Here is a 19,290-nt window from a genome sequence, read left to right on the forward strand (position 1 = left end):
GTGTCTCAGATATTTACTTCATACTCGACCCGACTTATCCTTTTCGGTTGGAGTGACTAGTAGGTATATGCAGGACCCGAAGACGTCACACGCCGCAGCCATAAAGCAAATCTTGCGCTACTTACAGGGAACACTTGGTTTTGGATTAGTGTTCAAACGGGGAACAAATACAAAGCTAATAGGTTATAGTGACGCAAGTCACAATGTGGACGAGGACGACGGCAGAAGCACGACAGGTCATGTCTTTTACTTCTTAGATTCACCCATAACCTGGTGTTCTCAGAAACAAGAGACAGTTGCTCTCTCATCCTGTGAAGCAGAATTTATGGCAGCAACCGAGGCAGCAAAACAGGCAATTTGGCTTCAAGAATTACTTAGTGAGATCATGGGAAAGGAGTGTGAGAAAGTAGTGGTTCTGATTGATAACAAGTCTGCAATAGCCTTAACCAAGAACCCAGTCTTCCATGGACGCAGCAAACATATTCATCGTCGCTATCATTTTATAAGGGAGTGTGTTGACAACAATCTGATTGAAGTTCAACATGTACCAGGAAGCATTCAGAAAGCAGACATTCTAACCAAAGGACTTGGAAGAATACGATACAAAGAAATGAGAAGTTTGATTGGAGTTGAAGATGTGTCCCAAAGCTATTTTAAGCTTAAGGGGGACAATGTTGGAGTAATCTCAAAATAGCTTGGGAAACAAGTAATCCTATTCCTATCTTGTTATGGTTATCTATAAGATTTAGGATTATCTTGAAAGTTTATTTACTAATGAGGTTAGGAGTTATCTATTGATATAAAAGGAGTTGCAGAATTGTTGCAACACTTAAGAGAAACATTGTGATTGTGAGCTTAGGGTTTTGAGTAATTTTCCCTAAGAGATTAATAAGAGAAGCTACTTCTTGTTAACGTGTTCTTGCAATCTATCGAGAGACTATATTGAAAGACTATATAATTATCTTTTCTTATAAAATGGATTAATGGTAAGAGACCCACTACTCAACCAGAGTTTTTGTTAAATTAACTCATCTAACATTCACATATTGATGTATTGTTTGAATCTTCTTATTTGACAAGTATATACTATAGTCTATAATTAAATCACTATCGGAACTGCTTCTTGTCACACTAACTATGGTTAAAATTTTGTCGTATAATAATGAAATGAGACCCCACTAATTAACCATAGTTGAATTAAAAGTTCAATAATGCTAACCATAGTTGAGTTATATATTATCATCTTTTAGTTGGAATCATTCGAAGCTAAAAGTTAAATATATCCATTACCAAACAGTAGAAACATAACACGAGACGAGAGGACGCATTACCACCGTTAAAAAACAACCCAGATGGTGGAAATCAAACGGTCACTAGCAACAACAAACAAAGAAAAATAGCTTGCGAACACTGCCATAAACTGAAAATAAACACGTGGCTAATGGAAACATGATATACTACATCACCGGCATGTCACTCCTTCCTCTCGATCTCGGCTCAACGGTGCTGGCTCCTAGTATCGTCGCTGTACAACCTGCGAAGCACAACGGTTAAGACATCTTAGATCTGATCTGAACTGAACTGTGCGGTCAACGACCACAAAACTCTAGATATTAATAACAAAGTTTGCGTACCAGTCGTAGACGGTGGGAGCGTTTGGGTGAGAGGGCTTGTCGAAGAGGTTAGTACCCATTCCTCTGGTGGCGATGTTACTTCCTGGATGAAACACACTCCTCCACACGTTCTCTTTACGTGCAGATCCTGGCGTCGTTGGAGTTCCAGGACTCCCGGCCACCGCAGGCATAGCCTTGCTGCTGCTCCCTTCTCCTACACCTTTTCAAGATCACATAATTAAATTTTAATTAAATCATATATAGACGAAGGTTCAGAACTGCTTAGTTACCAAAAACATACATATGCATGCATGAATATATGTGTATACCTTTGATGTCAATGGGTTGGGCGTTGATCTTGTTGCGGAGGCGGCCAAGGCCATGCTCCGGCTTAGGTCCAGCTACAGTTTCATCCCACATCTTGTTTTTCTTTTTCTTTTGTTTATTAGTAGTGAAGGGTGTGATGTGCTTAGTGAGGCTTCTGCATCTCATTTATAGAGAAATATCTTAACTTTCACCCATAAAATATCTAGAGAAATAAATAATAATTGGCAATTCTTTGAAAAAAGATCAAAGGATTTTTTTTTGTATTTGCATAAAGTAGAATTTATATATCTATGACCATTTTGTCTAACAAAATAACGTTAGCCTAAATACTAGTAACATATTATTTATTTTATCTTTTTGTAACTGACCATATTATATTTTTATATACCACATATGGCAGTGGCTTTGCAATTTCTCAAATCTTATTTTCCATTTCCTAATTTTTGTACAATTTCTTTCAGCTTTTTTGTTTTATCAATTAATTCTCATTCATTTCCTTATCTAACTAATTAACCCAAATAATATTTTTCTTACTACTTCAGTGCCTTTAACCCATTTTTCCTTAGCGAAGTAGCCTTTTTAGTAGCATATACGTCTCTGGAGATTTGGAAATTGTAACTTCCAGTGCGTCAAATCTAGAATCAAACACACACTATCCTTGGAAATTAGGGTCTCGTATCCTATTTTAAATTGTATAGTCAATAAAACGTATACTACCTTAACTTAAAACACCATTGTTGTAAATAACTGGAGTGAACAGTGAGGAAGGAGTGTGGAAATACATAAAAATGCGACATGTGGATAGAGGAGATATGGATAAGAAAGAATGAGTCATGAAGTAGGACCCTGGAATCAAAGTATCTAGTCTTTTGTGGAAAAGTATTATAGGAACAGGCAACAGCAAATGAGACGTATTATAGAAGCGATAATGGATGAGAGATTATTGAATGAACATGCTATACAAACAGTCACAAAGCTAATCACAAACAAAGAAACAGTCAAGATGATCAACAACGTACCCCAACATCATTCTGTTTCTCTATCTTTCCCCATTCATCTGCTTCTACAGCAAACACCAACTAGATTAATATATATAGCTATATAATATAAGCACATCTCTATGACGTTATAATCAATGCAAAATAATCCATTATCTTTCTAAGTTGATACGCTGTTTCTAAGCATTAACCAAGCTTTGATAAGTTCTACAATGTATACACATCTCCACTTCCAACTTTCTTCCATTATTGGTGAAGGATAAGAACGGAGATTCAAAAAATTAGGTGCTAAAGTCCTAACTGAGAAAATGAATGATGACATAATTTACAAGAATATCATTAGCTTGCCCTCATGCCACCCATGTAAAGTGGCGTTTGTTTTGATGATGTACCTTATGGTTTAGGTTTACCATACTTTTCGACATAACCCTGCGAATGAACAGAGGAACTGTCAGATTAATGCAAGACTTTACTAAGTTTTTTTACTGAAGTGTCTAAGAAGAGACTCGCCTCAACAAGCTTCACAATCTTCGTTGCAGACATACTAAGATACTGATCAACGAATGCTGAGTCAGTCGGCACCTGATGGGACTGGACAGCAGCACTGACTATCTTTTCAGAAGCTCTTTTAACTACCATGTTATGCACTTCTTTGGTAAGACGGCCTTCGCGCCACAACGGTTTCACCATTTCTTTGATGGTTTCCACAACTGCGGTCCGGAACTGTCTCATTGCTTTGGTCCCTGCGTCTGACCTCGCTTCACCATCTCTCTCATCTGATTTCAACACCTTTTGATGCGAAGAGCCGTCACTTCTACGCCAAGATCCGTGCCCCGCAGGTTTGCTTCTTTTTAAAACAGATCTATTCTCTGCAGAAACTTCTTTGCTTGGTGTTGTTTCATCATTTTGATCAACAACCGAAGTAGCCACCCCCTCCACCACTCCATGTGCTTCCAAATTCTTCGTCGCCATAGATTCTTGATACTGATTATTGCTACATGAACTGTTTTTATTATCACTAGCAGATTCATCATCTTTCTGCTGGCTGGACTTTTTCTGTGCATATCTCCCTTTACTTGACAATGGAGCAGTAAGAGATCTGTCTTGTGGATTCTCTATATCCGTGAAAGGATCGTAGAGGGCATCAGAGGAGGGAAGTATATAAGGTGGAATTGTGAAAGATGCTCGAAAAGGTTCAGAAGGTTCCCAATCATGTGAATAAACTTTCTTGTTGTTGCTAGTCCTGTCGCCTTCTGCATCTTGAACGGATGAAACAGATATAGCTTGCACCATCGGTAGTGATCCAGATCCATTTTTATCATTCATGTTTTCACAGTTCCCCAATTTAGAAGCATACTGATTCATAGGAGTAGAACTGAACAATGACCCTGTCCAGGCAGGTGCAGAAGATCCCATGTCTGTTTGTCCATAGGAAGTGATAGAAGCTCCATGTTCTTGAACAAAGCTGCTTTTCAATGGGAAGGAACTAGTGCTATTAACAAACACAGGCCTGTCCTCAGTGAAAACAGCACCACCCTTTGGTAGACTCCCTCTTTCCATTTCCATGTTTCCCAATGAAGGCACAAAGAGTATCTCGTGACCACCTGATGGATTCACCAAAGATGCTACACCATTTTCGCCTAACAGGGGAAATACAAGTGAAAATAAGTCACTGGTTGATTCAAGAAGAGAACTTAAAGTCACCTAGAAGCAATAAACAATCCAGTACCTTCAACAGACTGGATACCACTGGTTCCAGCCATATGATTCCCCCACTGTTGCTGGCTAGTGCCATTCATGTTCTCCTTCACATGAAGAAACCTGCAGGAGATCCCATTATCACACCACCCTTGACCAAAAAACTTGCAGGGAAGTGATGCACGTTTCTGTTCTGGTCCATTCACCAAAGGAAAGCTTGGCGCCGGAGCAGGAAACCTGAGAACAGAATCTGTAAGTATAAAAAGCCTGTCTACCCACCTCTCTTCCTAACTTAGCTTCAGTAAAAAAAAAAAGGCATTAAGAATGAAACTTTTTGCTATAGTAAACCTTGACAAAAGCATGTCTTTTGCTTCTCCCAGCATAGTATTATTCTTCCCACTGTTCTCATCTAAATGCTTCTTCACATCTACACGTAACACGTCAAACCATGAGATAGTACAAACAAACGTTAAATTCAAAAACTCTTTTCTTTATTCTAAAACAAGAACTATGCATGTATATTCTCTCTCTCTTGCACACGACCCTTCTTCTTAGCTCATCATCAGAAGAGAGTTTCAAATTACAATTGAGAAGATGTGTTTGTGTCAATTTCAATTCACGAGCTTGAAAGGAAAATCACGAACCGTTCCGGGATTGGGAATCGGAAGGTTTAGCGAGCAGCAATCCAGAGTCTCCCGCAATTGTACGCTGTACATGTACTTGGACGTCATCATCGTCAATGTCCATATCGGAATCAGACATCTCGAAGGTGTTTTGAGTGGCAAGTTTCCCGGCGAGCGAAGGTGGTGTATTTGGCGCGGCGTGATCAGGAAACTAAGCTCAGAGGATACGTTTTTGTTAGTGCTGACTATATCGAGACATATCGTTGATACAAATACGTTACTGTTTTGTTTCATGGGCCTTATTAAAATGTACGGCCCAATATTATAAATATACACTGTTTATATGGATAGTTTATAAATTTTTGATAGTTTTAATGGTTTTTATCAGTTTAATAAATTTGAGATTCAATCAGGTTACATGATTTTCATAGTCGAATCATTTGTTTGATTCAATCCGATTACGTAACCAATTCATGGTCGAACCCGGTCCAATTATCGGGTCGGTCTGATTTTTAAAACACGGTTCAAGTGATTTTGTTTTACAACATTCCCATTTATTTATAGAAAATACAAATCAGTCCATCAAATTACAATTACGGCTAGACAGAAAAACGAGTGTTGTAACAATACTTTTGTTGGTGCATCAAGAATTAGAGAATGTATTCTCTTACTGGTGTTACCTATCAACCGTGCCCTCGAAGAGGCGGGTTTCGCTTACGCTTAGGCTTGAGAGAGAGTCGTCGTAGTTGACATTCTCGTCGTAATTTTTGTTATTTAAACTGATCTTCATTGTTGTTGTAGGTGGGGGTTCTGTTAAAAACTTTCAACCTAATAAAAAAAAAACCATTCTTGCAACGAAGCGACCAAGTTTACAAAATCCATCAACTTGTGACGTCCGAAGGTTAGCTAGCAAGTCATCTTCAAAAACAAATCAACTAAACATACGAACTTACTTAAGCCTCACGCAAGCAAACACACATAAACCTAAAGAACACTAGAGAGCAACATATCCCTCATGCCATTTAACTCTTTTCCCTGTGAATTGTCTTTCAATAGAATCCCATTTTGCCCTTCAACACAAGGGACACCCATCTTAGATGCAACAGCCGTGGCATCATCCCTCAATGGGAAACCAAACAGCCTGCACATGACTGTGAAGATGTAAGATGTCTGCTCTGAAATAGTCGCTGATATAATACTACCTAGAATCTAAGCATAAGAAATTCATTCATGAATGCCTCTAAACCTATAATATTTTGGAAAGTTTCTAAATTATACTCCTTCTGTATACAAAAAATTGATCATGAAAAATCAAGCCAGCACAATATATAACAAAGTTCCTCCCTTCACAGGTTGTATTTAAATTACACTATATTAATTTTTTACATTTGATTCAATCTGCAACGTCTCAAATATATCGAAACTCGGAAGATATTCTTAAACAAATAAAGCATTGAAAACATAAGCCATTAAAAGGAGAACGTTGTTCATTTAAGGCTGGTTATTTTGCGGCCAATCACCAAGTTCTTTCCTACGTTCTTATTCTGACATAAATTATAAAATTTCATGCAAAAGCCGATGATCAAGCAATATAGTATATTGGATTTGGGACTTTGAAAGAACGATCAGCTACAGCAAAGCCTTGCAGGTCGCTCCATTGATCACCAGTATTTCCATGGAGTATGTAGCCTTTCTTAACCATTCTTGATCGCTGCTCTGATTTGTACTTTACAGCTGCTTTACCTTGATCTTCGTGACCCCTACATTAAAAACAATAAAATTCATTACTCTATCTGTTACTAAAAGTTTTTTTTAATAGAATATTCACACACTAAATGTAAAATGATGATTGCAATAAATTTTATTTTATTTTTACTAAACATTTTCTAATAATTATTAAACAATAATATTTAATTAATTTAAATATTTGTAGTTAATAAATTTTTAGAAATATACAACTTATTAACATTAATTACAAAAAAGTATTTTAAAAATCTAAAAACCCTATTTTGTACAAAAAAATATAGAAAATTTATCATTTCAGGAACAGAATGATTAGCTGTTTTCTCATGAAACCCGTTTCCTAAATCTACGCTAGGTGGTAAACAATTTTTTTAATACCGGTAGAGATTTTAAAACCATTGTATACACTTTTTAACAGCCAAGTATTGCTTATAGTAGTAAGCTTTACTCTTCCTAACATATAATTCTTCAAATCACTAGTGACCCTAATTCTCCTTTTGTTTTAGATGTTATATTACCTACACATCATCATATTTACGACATGATTCCAAGACCAATCAACACATAGATTTTGTCTGGTAATGACAGTGATTAAGATTTGAAAATTTACCGTTATAGAAAAGTAATGGACCTAGTTTTTAAAGTGATATTTTGGTATAACTTATACCTCAGGAGGAGATGTTCCCAACCGAAATAACCGGCGTCATGGAGATTTTTCTCGGTAATTCTCCTCTCGGCTTCGTCTCGGCCGGTTAGCAGAATGATAGTGAAACCAATGTTCTTGAGACCTGTGTACAGTTTCAAGCTCGCATCAAAACCTGGAGCTGTACCTTGTACCACCCACTCATGGAACTTCTTTGAGTTGTACGGCTCAGACCTTACTCCACCAGAAACAAATCAATAGGTATGGTAAACAAAACCTAAACGGCTAGTAATAGAGAGAGCATTACCCATAACCATTAGCCTTATAGTACTCGAGATTCGAGAGAAGCGTCTCATCAACGTCGAAGACCCATGCGTCCTTACCGTCTCCACCAATCTTAACCGTTTTAGCGAAGGCGAGCGCGTAACGAGCGACTACATTGTAGTCCTTGTCGAACTGGCCTCCGTTGTAATAGGTTTCAAGGGAGCTAACACATTTGGATGGAACCACCTTCCATGTTCCCGCATTGTTGGTCTCGACGGCCAACCTCCAGCTCTCGCAGTAGGAAGCAACGGAAGAGCGAGACTCACCATTGACCGGACGCTTAGTGGAGGACAAGACGCGAGAAGAGATGGCCGGACTGATTAAGACGGTGAATAAACCGAGGATAAAGAACGAAACCAAGCTGTTACGAGAACACGCCATCTTTTTACAATCTTTTTGTGTTGTGCCCGAGATGATAGAAGAAGATGGTTGAATGTGAACTTAAAGTATCGTATACACCACGTGATTTTTGTTGTGGACGTCGGATCAAAAGCCCATGTGCATTTACTTTGGAAAACGTCGACGTTGCTAAAACACAGGCTGGACCAGATATGGTAATCTCTTGGGTAAGTAAATGTTTCCCAAAAAAGATAAACTAAACTTCAATTACAAAATAATGTATTTCGTTAATTCTAATTTACAATATTCCTCGTTTTACATCTCTCTAATTTTTGTCATTATTTTATTCGAAAACGTAGCCCTCTTGCTAACTAATGATTAAGAAATCATGTGTTCAACTACAAATTCATATCTAATACTTTTTCGTAAAAATGCATGTTTTTGAAGAATTTTTTTTTTCGAAGGTACATTTTTGTATCCATCGAATACATTTCTACCAATTAATAATAATTGATTGTAAACTTCAATAAATTCATTACATTTACAAAAAAGAAATTGTTGGTTTAGAATTACGGAAAATAAATAATCACAAAAGTTATACATTTAATACTAAAATTTAATATGTTTTGTTAACATGTGTGAACTTTTTTAAAGGTACATCATTTTGAAACATAGTAAATATTTATATCTATAGAATTATTTGCGAAGTCGAACTCTCACGTTAAAAGATAAAGTGGTTTATGAACACTAAAATGAACAATACTAGTCGTCTATGAACAGAAAAACATCTTTGGAGGTTTATTATTATAAAAATGTCACTTTGAAGGTTTAAAGTGCTTGTCAAAAAAGTTCAGTGTTTAAAGTGTTAGAAAGTGACATTCTGAGTGTTTACAATGCGATTTTCCCAAATAAAAAGTGATTCTTTATTCCAATTGCAATATCAAAGTTTCCACATTTCTTTTAACCTGTAACGTTTCAGTACATCAAAAGAGATTGCTTACAAAAAGAGAGTAAAAGCTCGTTTATGCACATAGCCGATCCTGGACATATATAAATGAAACATTAGCTTTGAGCTACCAAAATTTTCCAAGTTAATAGATAAAATATAGGTTCCTAAATTAGAAAAAGAAACAAGTTTGCAAAAGATTTTACTAAATTGTTTAAGACCCTTTAAAATTTCGAGGCCGGCTATTATGTCGAGCAGCAACCCGCTTTCTTGACCGCTGAAACATCATCTCTGCTTCCAACATTAATCACCTGTCCTTTAGGCAAAGCAGTGGTTGGATCAGCTCCACCTTCAAGAGCATTCTTGCTAACGACTCTGTAAATCTGAGTGAGAACCTCTGTGAAAGCGCTTTCGACGTTTAATGCTTCGAGTGCCGAAGTCTCCATGAAGAAAGTGTTCTCTCTCTCTGCAAAAGCTTTCACTTCTTCAGTCGGGATGGCTCGAAGGTGACGCAGATCAGATTTGTTACCTACTAGCATAATCACAATGTTTGCGTCTGTGTGGTTCCTTAACTCCTTTAGCCATCTCTCAACGTTCTCGAATGTCACGTGCCGTGTTACGTCGTAGACCAATAACGCACCAACGGCTCCTCGGTAATAAGCGCTCGTGATGGCTCGATACCTGATTGCAAGTAATAGCTAAGATAATGCAACACATACGCAAAATGTTGGCCATAAACTGTTATTATGGATTAACAATTGGTTTTGGTAAGCTTTTTACATTTTTGATTTCTTGGTTTTAAAGAAACTAAAACCAAATAAAATGCCACTTTGTATTAATTTTGATTATATATGTATCCTAAGGTATATAAATCAAGAAGCTTAATAATGTTTATGTAATATTGTGACATCAAAATTTTCTTCAATATAAAATACAGATGAAGTTCGATTTATTATGTTCAATTACACTAAAATGTATTATGAACAAAATTCCACATCAAAAGTTGAAAAACATCAATAATATATAAAAGATAGAACAATACACCTATAATTAATCATTTTAAATTGAAAACTCTTCTAAATTTTAATATGGTATCAGAATCCAATCCACCGTATCCAACCAGATCAATAGATAATATTGCCGAAATTGACTCATATATATTTACCCAAAAATTTGACATATTAGAAGATATATTAAGTAATATGAATCAATCTTTTATCAAAAAAAAAGAATCAGTCTGCTTATAATTTTTTGTTAAAAAATTTATCCAACTTAATAAAATGGTGTCGGTTTTAGATAATAACCAATATAGCTAGATAAAATAAGTTGGATTTTTGTCTAATTATGCATTTGGATCTATTTTACTTTGGTTTGGTGTATATGTCCACCTATAGTTGATTACCTTTCTTGGCCCGCAGTATCCCATATTTGAGCTTTGACAATCTTGTCGTCGACTTGAATGCTCCGTGTGGCGAATTCGACGCCAATGGTCGAGCGCGAATCGTGGCTGAAGTCGTTTTTGGTGAATCGGGAGAGCAGATTTGATTTTCCGACACCGGAATCTCCTGTTAACACAACTTTGAACAGGTAATCATAATCGTCCTCAGATTTGTATGCTCCCATGTTTGGTCGATACCCTTTTGTTAATATAGCGTTTTTCTCGGAGAAACGTATCCAACATAGATTTTTTGGCTGTTCCAAGAACTTTGGATGACAAGCAAAATCTGAAGTCTTTGTTCTTAAAATTAACAAAATCCGAAGTCTTCAAATGGTATTCTTTTTGGGTTTAGTTTATTTTATATTTTATTTATATGGTATATCTTTAACGTTTCCTAAATTGGAGAAGAGACCAATATTGTTTACGAATGTTAAATTTGAGATGAGACCAAGAGGCTTCAGAGAATCAAGGACACTCCTCTATTTTACTTGTCTTATCAATTTTGGAATAGTCTATATATATCTTTATGTGTGATGATCTATTGCTTAGGCTTTCTAGGATTTTTTCCCTCAAAATGAGTCCTATAAATATGGAAATGAATATATTTGCTAACGAAAATAAAATTTTGACTAAGAGCATTTCTAAGAGACATTCATACCCTCAATTTTTGGGTTTTTTTGCTCTCCAAAAAACTTTCAAACCCTCAAATTTTGAGGTTATACTATTTAAAACATCAAAATATTATTTACTTTCAGTTGAGTCCTTATAATTTTGTAACTTACATATAGTTGTACTAATATTAATTTTTATCACTTTAATCTTTATAACTGTATTTCACCTAAGTATTCAAATATGTTTTATATATTATTAATGCTTAAAATATATAAATATGTTAAAATAAAAAACTAACGTAAACTAATATTATTTAAAATAAAATTATTATTTCACACAAAATTATATTATATTGAACAATATCTTATAAATTAAAGATTAAAAGTATAAGAATATATATTCTACAGTCAAAATTTGCTATCATAGCAGGATGATCACGTTACTAGAAAAAAATATCGCATGATATAATGACAATGTGCATTATATTCTACAGTCAAAATTTGCCATCATAGCAGGATGATCACGTTATTAGAAAAAAGTATTGCATGATATAATGACAATGTGCATTATAATGCATAACATGATAATTGAAAAGTGACGTGATATCAACATACCGGTTAGATGGCATCAAAAGAAACCGTTGAAATAACGAGAAATGAAAATACTCGATTCCAAGAGTTTTAACTCGTAATCTTCAGATAAAAATAAATAAAGAAACTCATTTTTTACTTTGAAATACCTTAATTGAACACTATGGAAATACAAATATGAATGTTTTGAATTTTTATATTTTTATGAATTAATGTGTGTGTTTATATTATTATTTCATGTATTTTTATAATAAACTGCATTTATAAATATTATTTTTAATATTTTAACCCGTATGTATTATTTAGCTACATAAAGTGTAATATTTGTAATTAATTTATATTAAAGTTAATGATTAAATTGCAAATTATATTCCATTTTAAAGATAAAGTTGAAGTTTTTTTCTTTGAGCAACCCGTTCTCAAACTTTCATTTTGAGGATCTCTTACCCTCAAAATGAGGTTTCTTCTTGGATATGCTCTAAATCAAAATAAAGATATAAATTTATTGTGTAAGTGAAACTGGTGAAATCCAAAGTAAGATGGGTCCTGAATATAAGATTAAGTTCATAAGACCTTTATTCAAAAACAAGAAAATATCTGAAAAGTGAAAACTATTTAGGTGATTACCAAGTTATACTAGATAATTTGATTGATGTCATACAAAAGAAGAGATTTAATTACCAAATCTAATAGTAAAAAGAAACGTCCATTTATTGTCTTTAATTCCAATAATACAATGTCAAATAGTAAAACTAATCAAATGAAGAAAAATAATCGTCCATCTATTCCCATTTTCATTCTTAAGACTTTCATGCTTCAGTATTTCCTCTAAAACGCTTAAATGCCATAAGGGTAGATTATAATTAGAAACAGCAACCACTTTAAGTGAAAATGAACTCACATTGTTATTGTTACATAGTTTAAGATAATATTGTCAATACTTAAGTTAAGAGTCTGCAAATTAATTCTCAAAAACGACAAACTTTTTTCTTTCTTTTTTAAAAGTGACAATTTCTTAAACAAAAAAAGAAACTCTCACCTCTAAGATCTAAATCATTGTAGAGTTATCAATTTAATACCTTGGGCTATATAGAAAAAAAATAGAGAGAGAGAGAGAGAGAGAGAGAGAGAGAGAGAGAGAGAGGAGAGAGAGAGGAGAGAGAGGAGAGAGAGAGAGAGAGAGAGAGAGAGAGAGAGAGAGAGAGAGAGAGAGAGAGAGAGAGAGAGAGAGAGAAGAGAGAGAGAGAGAGAGAGAGAGAGAAGAGAGAACATGGAGTGTGTGTCATATGAATGTGATTCATGATAAGGAGAACGAGTTAAAATACTGTTGTGTCAGTTCTGGACGTAAGAAAACTTTGTCCCACTTGTTGGTGAATCCACAGTCTATCTGGTCAACACTCTTACTAACGTAGTTTTCATTGTCTTTTTCTTAGCTTTCTACTTTTTTTTCTTTCTTGTCAATTCATAGGTTTCTATTTACATTCTTCAACGTGAATTAATTTTCATGACGACTTTTTAATTTTTTTTTTTTTTGTAAATAACGACTTTTTAATTTTGCGACCGTAATTTATCTCTTTAAGTTCGAAAAAGGGCAATCGTTCCTTTCCAAACATGACAATATAGATTTGGTTTCGTTATGATATTATTTTGATACTGAACATCGTCTCCCCCAGTGTTTTTTTGCTAAACATAGTTGCTATTGTTTTTAACTTACGCATGGGTAAAGATAACGCCAAAGCGACAAAATGAAGGAAACAGTCAAACAGTAGAAAGTAGGACCATGTTTTTATTGAGAAACATTTGTGTGATTTGATTTACATTTTCATTATGCACGTTTTTGACATCTGATTTGATCTAACAAAGCCCCTACCTAGCTAGACTTCCTTTGCATTCGAATACAGTTTTTACTAGTATTTATTCTCCTTAATTACCTAAAATATATGTAGGTTTTCGTATACTCCATTGCAATGCAGTAACTTAAATATTACAATCATGAGACAGAGTTAAAACTTTGAAGCAAAGGATCATATCAACTTGACTGTCAAAAACTCTGTTCCTGACTTTGATATGTTACGTATTCCTTTGTTGCAAATTAATTTGTAGGGGGGTAAATAATGAGATTTTATCTTAGCAAAAAAATAATAATGAGATTTTATCATTATGTTTGGACATCTAAAAACAGTTATAGCGATTTAACATATATGGTTATTCACTTATTTGTTTGGACAATATTTCTACAGTTTTAACATACGGATCTTAATAGTTTAAAAACATTTCCAAGGCAAGTCTCTTGTGTGAGTATTAATAAATTGAATGAAAATTAACAATATTGTAGATGGCAATTTCAGATAAAATTTACTCAAATATATCTTAAATGAAAAAATTAGAATAATTATCTCAATTAAACTAAATTTCCTACATTTTATAATTACAATAAAAGTAACTATATATATATCACTATCATTTGGTTGAAAAGGAGATTAGGTTCTGTAATAATTATATTGACGTACTAACGTTTTTAATCCCCGGGATTAAAGTGAAGTATCACCTCACGTGGATAAAGACTAACTTCCACACTTTCCGCAGGTAAACCTTATACCACATTCTACTCTAAACACTAAAAGCATGACCTACTTTACTTTCACATTGGGCAATGTGAAGCTTCGACATTACTCATCACCATATTAGCCCATTGTTTAACAATTCTTCGCATCTATAAAAGATCCAGATGAAGAAACAAAAGCATTATAGATTTTATGAAATCAATAAGAAACGCACACAACAAAATATTGGTCAACAATCTAACGAGAGCGTTTTGTGAATGTTATCCTAAACTCATACATCACACCATCACAACAGGTAAGTGAAACCAATATTTTTTCAAATGTTAACATTTAAGCGTCCGTACGAGAGATAGTTAAAGAAAGAGACACGTCTTAAATTCATCTTCAAACCATTATCTCCCACACGGCTAGATCTGCAAAAGTAAAAAGGATACCTGAAAATTAATCATACACAATAAGTATACACTGTATGTACATACATGCATGCACAACCTCCAAAAATGTTACTAGAATTTATACTACAAAGTCAAAAGACACGAAGGCCAAAAAGGGAAAAACCAATGAATGCTCTAAAGAAGCACAATGTGTGTCCGTGTGTAACTAAATTACATTGAGTCAACATTGTTGACCTATGCCAAACAACATGTCTCTCGCATGCATTTATCCATTATAGATCCCAATGAAGAAATAAACAATAGTACTGTAGATCTGTAGACGAAGTTTATATAACCATTAAATAATGATTTCTTTTACTAGGAGTATAATCTAACCTATAATAGTATCTAGTTATTAAAGTGAATGTATAAACATTAATTAATGTTGCATCTTCAGGTATCTTAAATCTCTGTACACTAGGAGTATAATCTAAAGTATATCTTACTGGTTTAGAAAAATTTATTTTTTCTAAATAAGTATGTATTTCTATAAGGAAAAATATCGGATTTTGAGGCTGTTATAAATACGGGTTTACAGATTTGTAATTTTTCATTCACATAATAATAAAAAACCTTAAACGGATATAAGTTTTTTTGCTCTCTTTTACTTTCTTCGAGTTAATTCACTTTTGTTCACAAAAATTACTCATCTGAATTAGAGAAACTAAGAGAGGAAACAAAACCAGATAGTAGGAGGCTCCATGTTGAAGAGGCTGAAGTGCGACGCCATATTCATCAGTGACAATGGGCTGACCCGCAGAATTGATGAGAACAACCTCTTCTCCGAATGCATCTCTCACATTGAACGGTCCGGGGCTCACTTCAAACTCCATTTCGTTGATAAACACCCTTATTCTCGTGCACACTGCTTTCGATTTAGCCAAGGTTATCCCATTATTTCATGTTAGTATAATGACTGTATGCTAACACTATCTATATATAGAAAACCTCAAACGGGTATATAAAGAAATAATCATTTTACATACTAATAAACAAAGTTTTTTGTAGATTTATATTGATCAATGTGTCCCTTTCATTGTTGACAAACAATTAATGTATTTAGATTGTTGAGTAGAAAATTAAAGATATGTAAATAATGAGTCTTTTTTTAGAAGGGAAATAACATTATGTACTCAACTAACCTTGAACTTGAAGCTGGTCCGAAGTTGATAATACAATATCAAGAGGATCTGAGGTTGTAGTACTAGTAGTAGTAGTAGTTGAAGTAGTTGGAGTAATTGGAGGAACATGAAGAATGATGTTGTTGTTGTTGTTGTAAGAAGTGATTTGATGACTTGTAGCAGCGTAAGGTTGTGGCTGCTGCAACATCTTCATACTCATTTCTTCATCTTCTTTATCACTCAAGTGCTGTTGATGATGAGTTCCATAACTAGCATTACCGTTCATGATCTCGCTCAAGAGATATCCGGTACATTGTTCCACCGTTGGATGAGCCGGTTTATGTTGCTCAATCATATCACCGGAGAGAAATCCTAATTGGGATGAGGCGGTGATACCTCCAAACGCTCCGACGGTGGAAACCGGGAAAAGAAACGCATCTTCCGATGGAAACATCCCCATCATTTGACCACCACCCAAAGAGAGATTAGTGTTGTTCTTGTCCTTGTTTTTGTGGGGTTTGGTAGACTTGGAGGAAGATGATGAGGAAGATGAAGGCTGCGGTTGAGGTTGGGGTTGGGGTTGAGAGAGGGAGTGTTTATGGAGGAGGCGTAGTTTGTATTTGCTACGAGACTTGCGGTTTTGGAACCAATAGAAGACGTTGGCGTCACCAACTTGGCCGTATTCTTGAAGCTGAGCCCTAATCCTTCGAATCTCCTCTCTTGGTGGATTCACCATCCCTGAGTTGAAGATTGCTTCAAGTACACGAATCTGCTCTGGCTTCGGATTCCATCTTGGTTTTGGCTCTGGACTCCTCTCCACCTCACACCCTTTAACAAATCACATCTCATCAGATTAGAACTAAAACCAAAAAAAAATTATCTTGAACAAAATTATCAGAAAGTTTTGGGTTTCAATTGCTAAATATATATATGGAAGTATAGAAGGACCTGAGAAGGGAGAAGATCGGTGGGAAGCAGAAGAAGGCAAGGGAGGAGAGTTGATGTCGTGTTGCCATTGATGGTGATGAGGTTTGGATTTGAACATGCTTGGCCAGTGTCTATTCGAGGAAGCCATAACTGATTTAACTCGATCCAAAGAAGACAGATATATGCGTATGTATATGATGATGATTGATGGTGATTATGATGTGATGATGATGTGATGTGTCAAGAGGGAGGAGGAGGAGTAGAGGCAGGGAGCAGAATGGCTAATGGGAAGAAAATAAAAAATGTGAATAGGGCAAAAGAGTTACGGCCTCTTTTTCTCCATCTTATTGTCTCTCTTCACCTACCCAACCTCTCTACTTACTTATATTCATCTCGTTTACCTAATTTAATAGAGTCTCGTTCTCTGGATATATGATGTTTTCTTTCATCTGTATGTGTTTAGTAAAGACAAACTTTTATGAAAATACACTACTCTTGTTTTAGGATGCAAAAGAATTAGAGTAGGCTATATATCCTACAAACATAAAATATCATAAAATAAAATATATAAAGAAATAATTTTCTTATTTTACACTGTTTATTATAAACTACACCAGTCAAAAAGTATGTTCTAATCGCATTAAAAATGAATTTAGCAACTGCATGTAAAGATACATTATTTAGGGTCTTTGATCTGTTTTAGATTCCGAGGAGAACTTTGACATTTTAGAATTGAATCCAATTTTGCTTGTCGTCATGATTTGAATTACTTTATACTAGGATCCATGCATGTAAGAAACTAAGATTTGTTTTAGGTGTTACATTTAGTTAGTTCGATTTTGTATGGCGAAATGTGTACTACTATAGCAGGAATAAAAACTTAAAATGCTTATATAAATTGCCTAGGGAATACTCGATCCGTTTCAAAATTCATATTTAGAATTTTTACACATAATAAACAAATTAATTTTAACTATAAATGCATTATTTTTTGTAATTAACTACTCTCTCCGTTCCCGAAAGTAAGATTTTCTAAAATTTTTACGTTTATTAAAAATATAATAAATGTTTACAATTTATTTTTCAATACAATTTCCAATAACTATCCACCAATAAAATTTAATCAATTTAAATATTCAAAACTAATGTTTCTCAAAAGTATACAAAAGTACCTTAAATATATATATAAAATTTATTTTTGTGTAACAAGAATAAACTCTAGAAAATCTTACTTTCGGGAATTGATGGAGTATTTTCTATAATATTTTACCAATAGAAGTTTAATCACATCTTTAAAGTTTATAATTTACCATATTACATAATGAAAACTATAATGAAATTTTTTTAAATGTATCTTTTGGAAACAAATTTTTAAGAAACATGAATAATTTAATTTGAAACAGATTAATATTTAATAAGATAACAATGTATTGTGACTAAAACAGTAAGAGATCGGGGAAAACTCAAAGTATAAATGCAACCCCATGCCTATCTTTCTTTACTATAGTTCTTGCATTGAAATCCAAACTGCTTCTTCACTTCAATGTTCAAACGTACAAAGCCAAATTTCTTCATAAATAGAAGCAACAGACTATTTGAAAGTGATCCGTATGTTTGGTTCTGAACTATGATTTATCACTTTTATTATTTTCTTTATTATGACATCTCAAAAACGTTAAATAGAACCAGACAGAAAGATCGTAATTTTACTTCTGTCCTAGAACTATATATTCAATACTACTATAAACTGTGTTTTTATTTTAAATTGAACTAGAGATTGACCCGCACGCCCGTGCGGGTGTTAATTTTTACGGTTTTATAAATTATTTGTTATTTTATCATTAGTGTTATATATTTAAGATGTGTCGTCGTATAACTAATTGTATTCAAAATATTTGGATTGAATCGGGTAATAAGATTATTTTTGGTACAAATATACACTCTTTTCAGATACATTGGTTAATTAAATATTTTTATATTTCTACACATCAAAATCAAAATCATTCAGACCCGAGAGGATCCAACTCAAGCATCATACATAAATTTATAATATCCAAGTGGCGCCTAATTTAAAAATCCAAAAAAATTAATCCCGAAAGAAACAACTTGTACCTCAATGAGTATCCGAATGTCCATACTTAACTGATTTTGCAAATAGATTAAAAAGAAAACTCTTTCTATATATTTGGCAAAAATAAGAAAAATAGAAAGAATTTTTTATTTAATAAAATAGTTATATGAAGTGAAACATTAAGTGATAATAAATGTAATACTTTTTAATTATTTTGATTTAAATTATTAACTTGTTCATATAAACTATGCCTTTGAATTATGTGTGTTTGCTATGTAA

At 34.0% G+C, this 19,290-nt stretch overlaps 6 protein-coding genes across 8 annotated transcripts; all 6 read right to left on the reverse strand.

Annotated features, from left to right (window-relative positions):
- Positions 1 to 1,259: 1,259 nt before the first annotated feature.
- Positions 1,260 to 2,173, reverse strand: LOC103857509 (dormancy-associated protein homolog 1). 2 transcript variants are annotated; one of them, XM_009134708.3, is made up of 3 exons: positions 1,943 to 2,129; positions 1,635 to 1,827; positions 1,260 to 1,534 (listed from the first exon to the last, which is right to left on the reverse strand). In XM_009134708.3, the coding sequence occupies exons 1-3, from the start codon at positions 2,103 to 2,105 to the stop codon at positions 1,498 to 1,500; spliced, it is 393 nt and encodes a 130-aa protein (XP_009132956.2). In that variant the 5' UTR covers positions 2,106 to 2,129; the 3' UTR covers positions 1,260 to 1,497. The 2 variants fall into 2 exon arrangements, with proteins under 2 accessions (XP_009132956.2, XP_009132955.2); XM_009134707.3 differs by having other exon boundaries at positions 1,261 to 1,534; positions 1,635 to 1,833; positions 1,943 to 2,173.
- On the reverse strand, positions 1,268 to 4,634 carry LOC117125711 (protein FRIGIDA-ESSENTIAL 1-like). The gene is made up of 4 exons (XM_033288218.1): positions 3,449 to 4,634; positions 1,943 to 3,367; positions 1,635 to 1,833; positions 1,268 to 1,534 (listed from the first exon to the last, which is right to left on the reverse strand). Exons 1-2 carry the CDS (start codon positions 4,502 to 4,504, stop codon positions 3,332 to 3,334), a joined length of 1,092 nt encoding a protein of 363 aa, XP_033144109.1. The 5' UTR covers positions 4,505 to 4,634; the 3' UTR covers positions 1,268 to 1,534; positions 1,635 to 1,833; positions 1,943 to 3,331.
- Positions 4,583 to 6,344, reverse strand: LOC103857510 (protein FRIGIDA-ESSENTIAL 1-like). The gene is made up of 3 exons (XM_033288219.1): positions 5,281 to 6,344; positions 4,985 to 5,063; positions 4,583 to 4,873 (listed from the first exon to the last, which is right to left on the reverse strand). Exons 1-3 carry the CDS (start codon positions 5,396 to 5,398, stop codon positions 4,639 to 4,641), a joined length of 432 nt encoding a protein of 143 aa, XP_033144110.1. The 5' UTR covers positions 5,399 to 6,344; the 3' UTR covers positions 4,583 to 4,638.
- A 339-nt stretch (positions 6,345 to 6,683) lies between these two features.
- LOC103857512 (acid phosphatase 1) lies at positions 6,684 to 8,379 on the reverse strand. Its single transcript, XM_033288217.1, has 3 exons — positions 7,953 to 8,379; positions 7,670 to 7,879; positions 6,684 to 7,019 (listed from the first exon to the last, which is right to left on the reverse strand). Exons 1-3 carry the CDS (start codon positions 8,348 to 8,350, stop codon positions 6,842 to 6,844), a joined length of 786 nt encoding a protein of 261 aa, XP_033144108.1. The 5' UTR covers positions 8,351 to 8,379; the 3' UTR covers positions 6,684 to 6,841.
- A 1,074-nt stretch (positions 8,380 to 9,453) lies between these two features.
- LOC103857513 (ras-related protein RABA1h) lies at positions 9,454 to 13,008 on the reverse strand. The gene is made up of 2 exons (XM_009134715.3): positions 10,657 to 13,008; positions 9,454 to 9,935 (listed from the first exon to the last, which is right to left on the reverse strand). The coding sequence occupies exons 1-2, from the start codon at positions 10,875 to 10,877 to the stop codon at positions 9,500 to 9,502; spliced, it is 657 nt and encodes a 218-aa protein (XP_009132963.1). The 5' UTR covers positions 10,878 to 13,008; the 3' UTR covers positions 9,454 to 9,499.
- Positions 13,009 to 13,326: 318 nt separating this feature from the next.
- Positions 13,327 to 18,733, reverse strand: LOC103857514 (WUSCHEL-related homeobox 9). 2 transcript variants are annotated; one of them, XM_009134717.3, is made up of 4 exons: positions 16,962 to 18,732; positions 16,035 to 16,841; positions 15,576 to 15,757; positions 13,327 to 14,871 (listed from the first exon to the last, which is right to left on the reverse strand). In XM_009134717.3, the coding sequence occupies exons 1-4, from the start codon at positions 17,086 to 17,088 to the stop codon at positions 14,866 to 14,868; spliced, it is 1,122 nt and encodes a 373-aa protein (XP_009132965.1). In that variant the 5' UTR covers positions 17,089 to 18,732; the 3' UTR covers positions 13,327 to 14,865. The 2 variants fall into 2 exon arrangements, with proteins under 2 accessions (XP_009132965.1, XP_033144651.1); XM_033288760.1 differs by having other exon boundaries at positions 13,327 to 15,757; positions 16,962 to 18,733.
- Between the last annotated feature and the right edge of the window lie 557 nt (positions 18,734 to 19,290).

The sequence above is a fragment of the Brassica rapa genome, chromosome A03 (genome assembly GCF_000309985.2).
Source record: "Brassica rapa cultivar Chiifu-401-42 chromosome A03, CAAS_Brap_v3.01, whole genome shotgun sequence".
NCBI classification, from domain to species: Eukaryota; Viridiplantae; Streptophyta; class Magnoliopsida; order Brassicales; family Brassicaceae; genus Brassica; species Brassica rapa.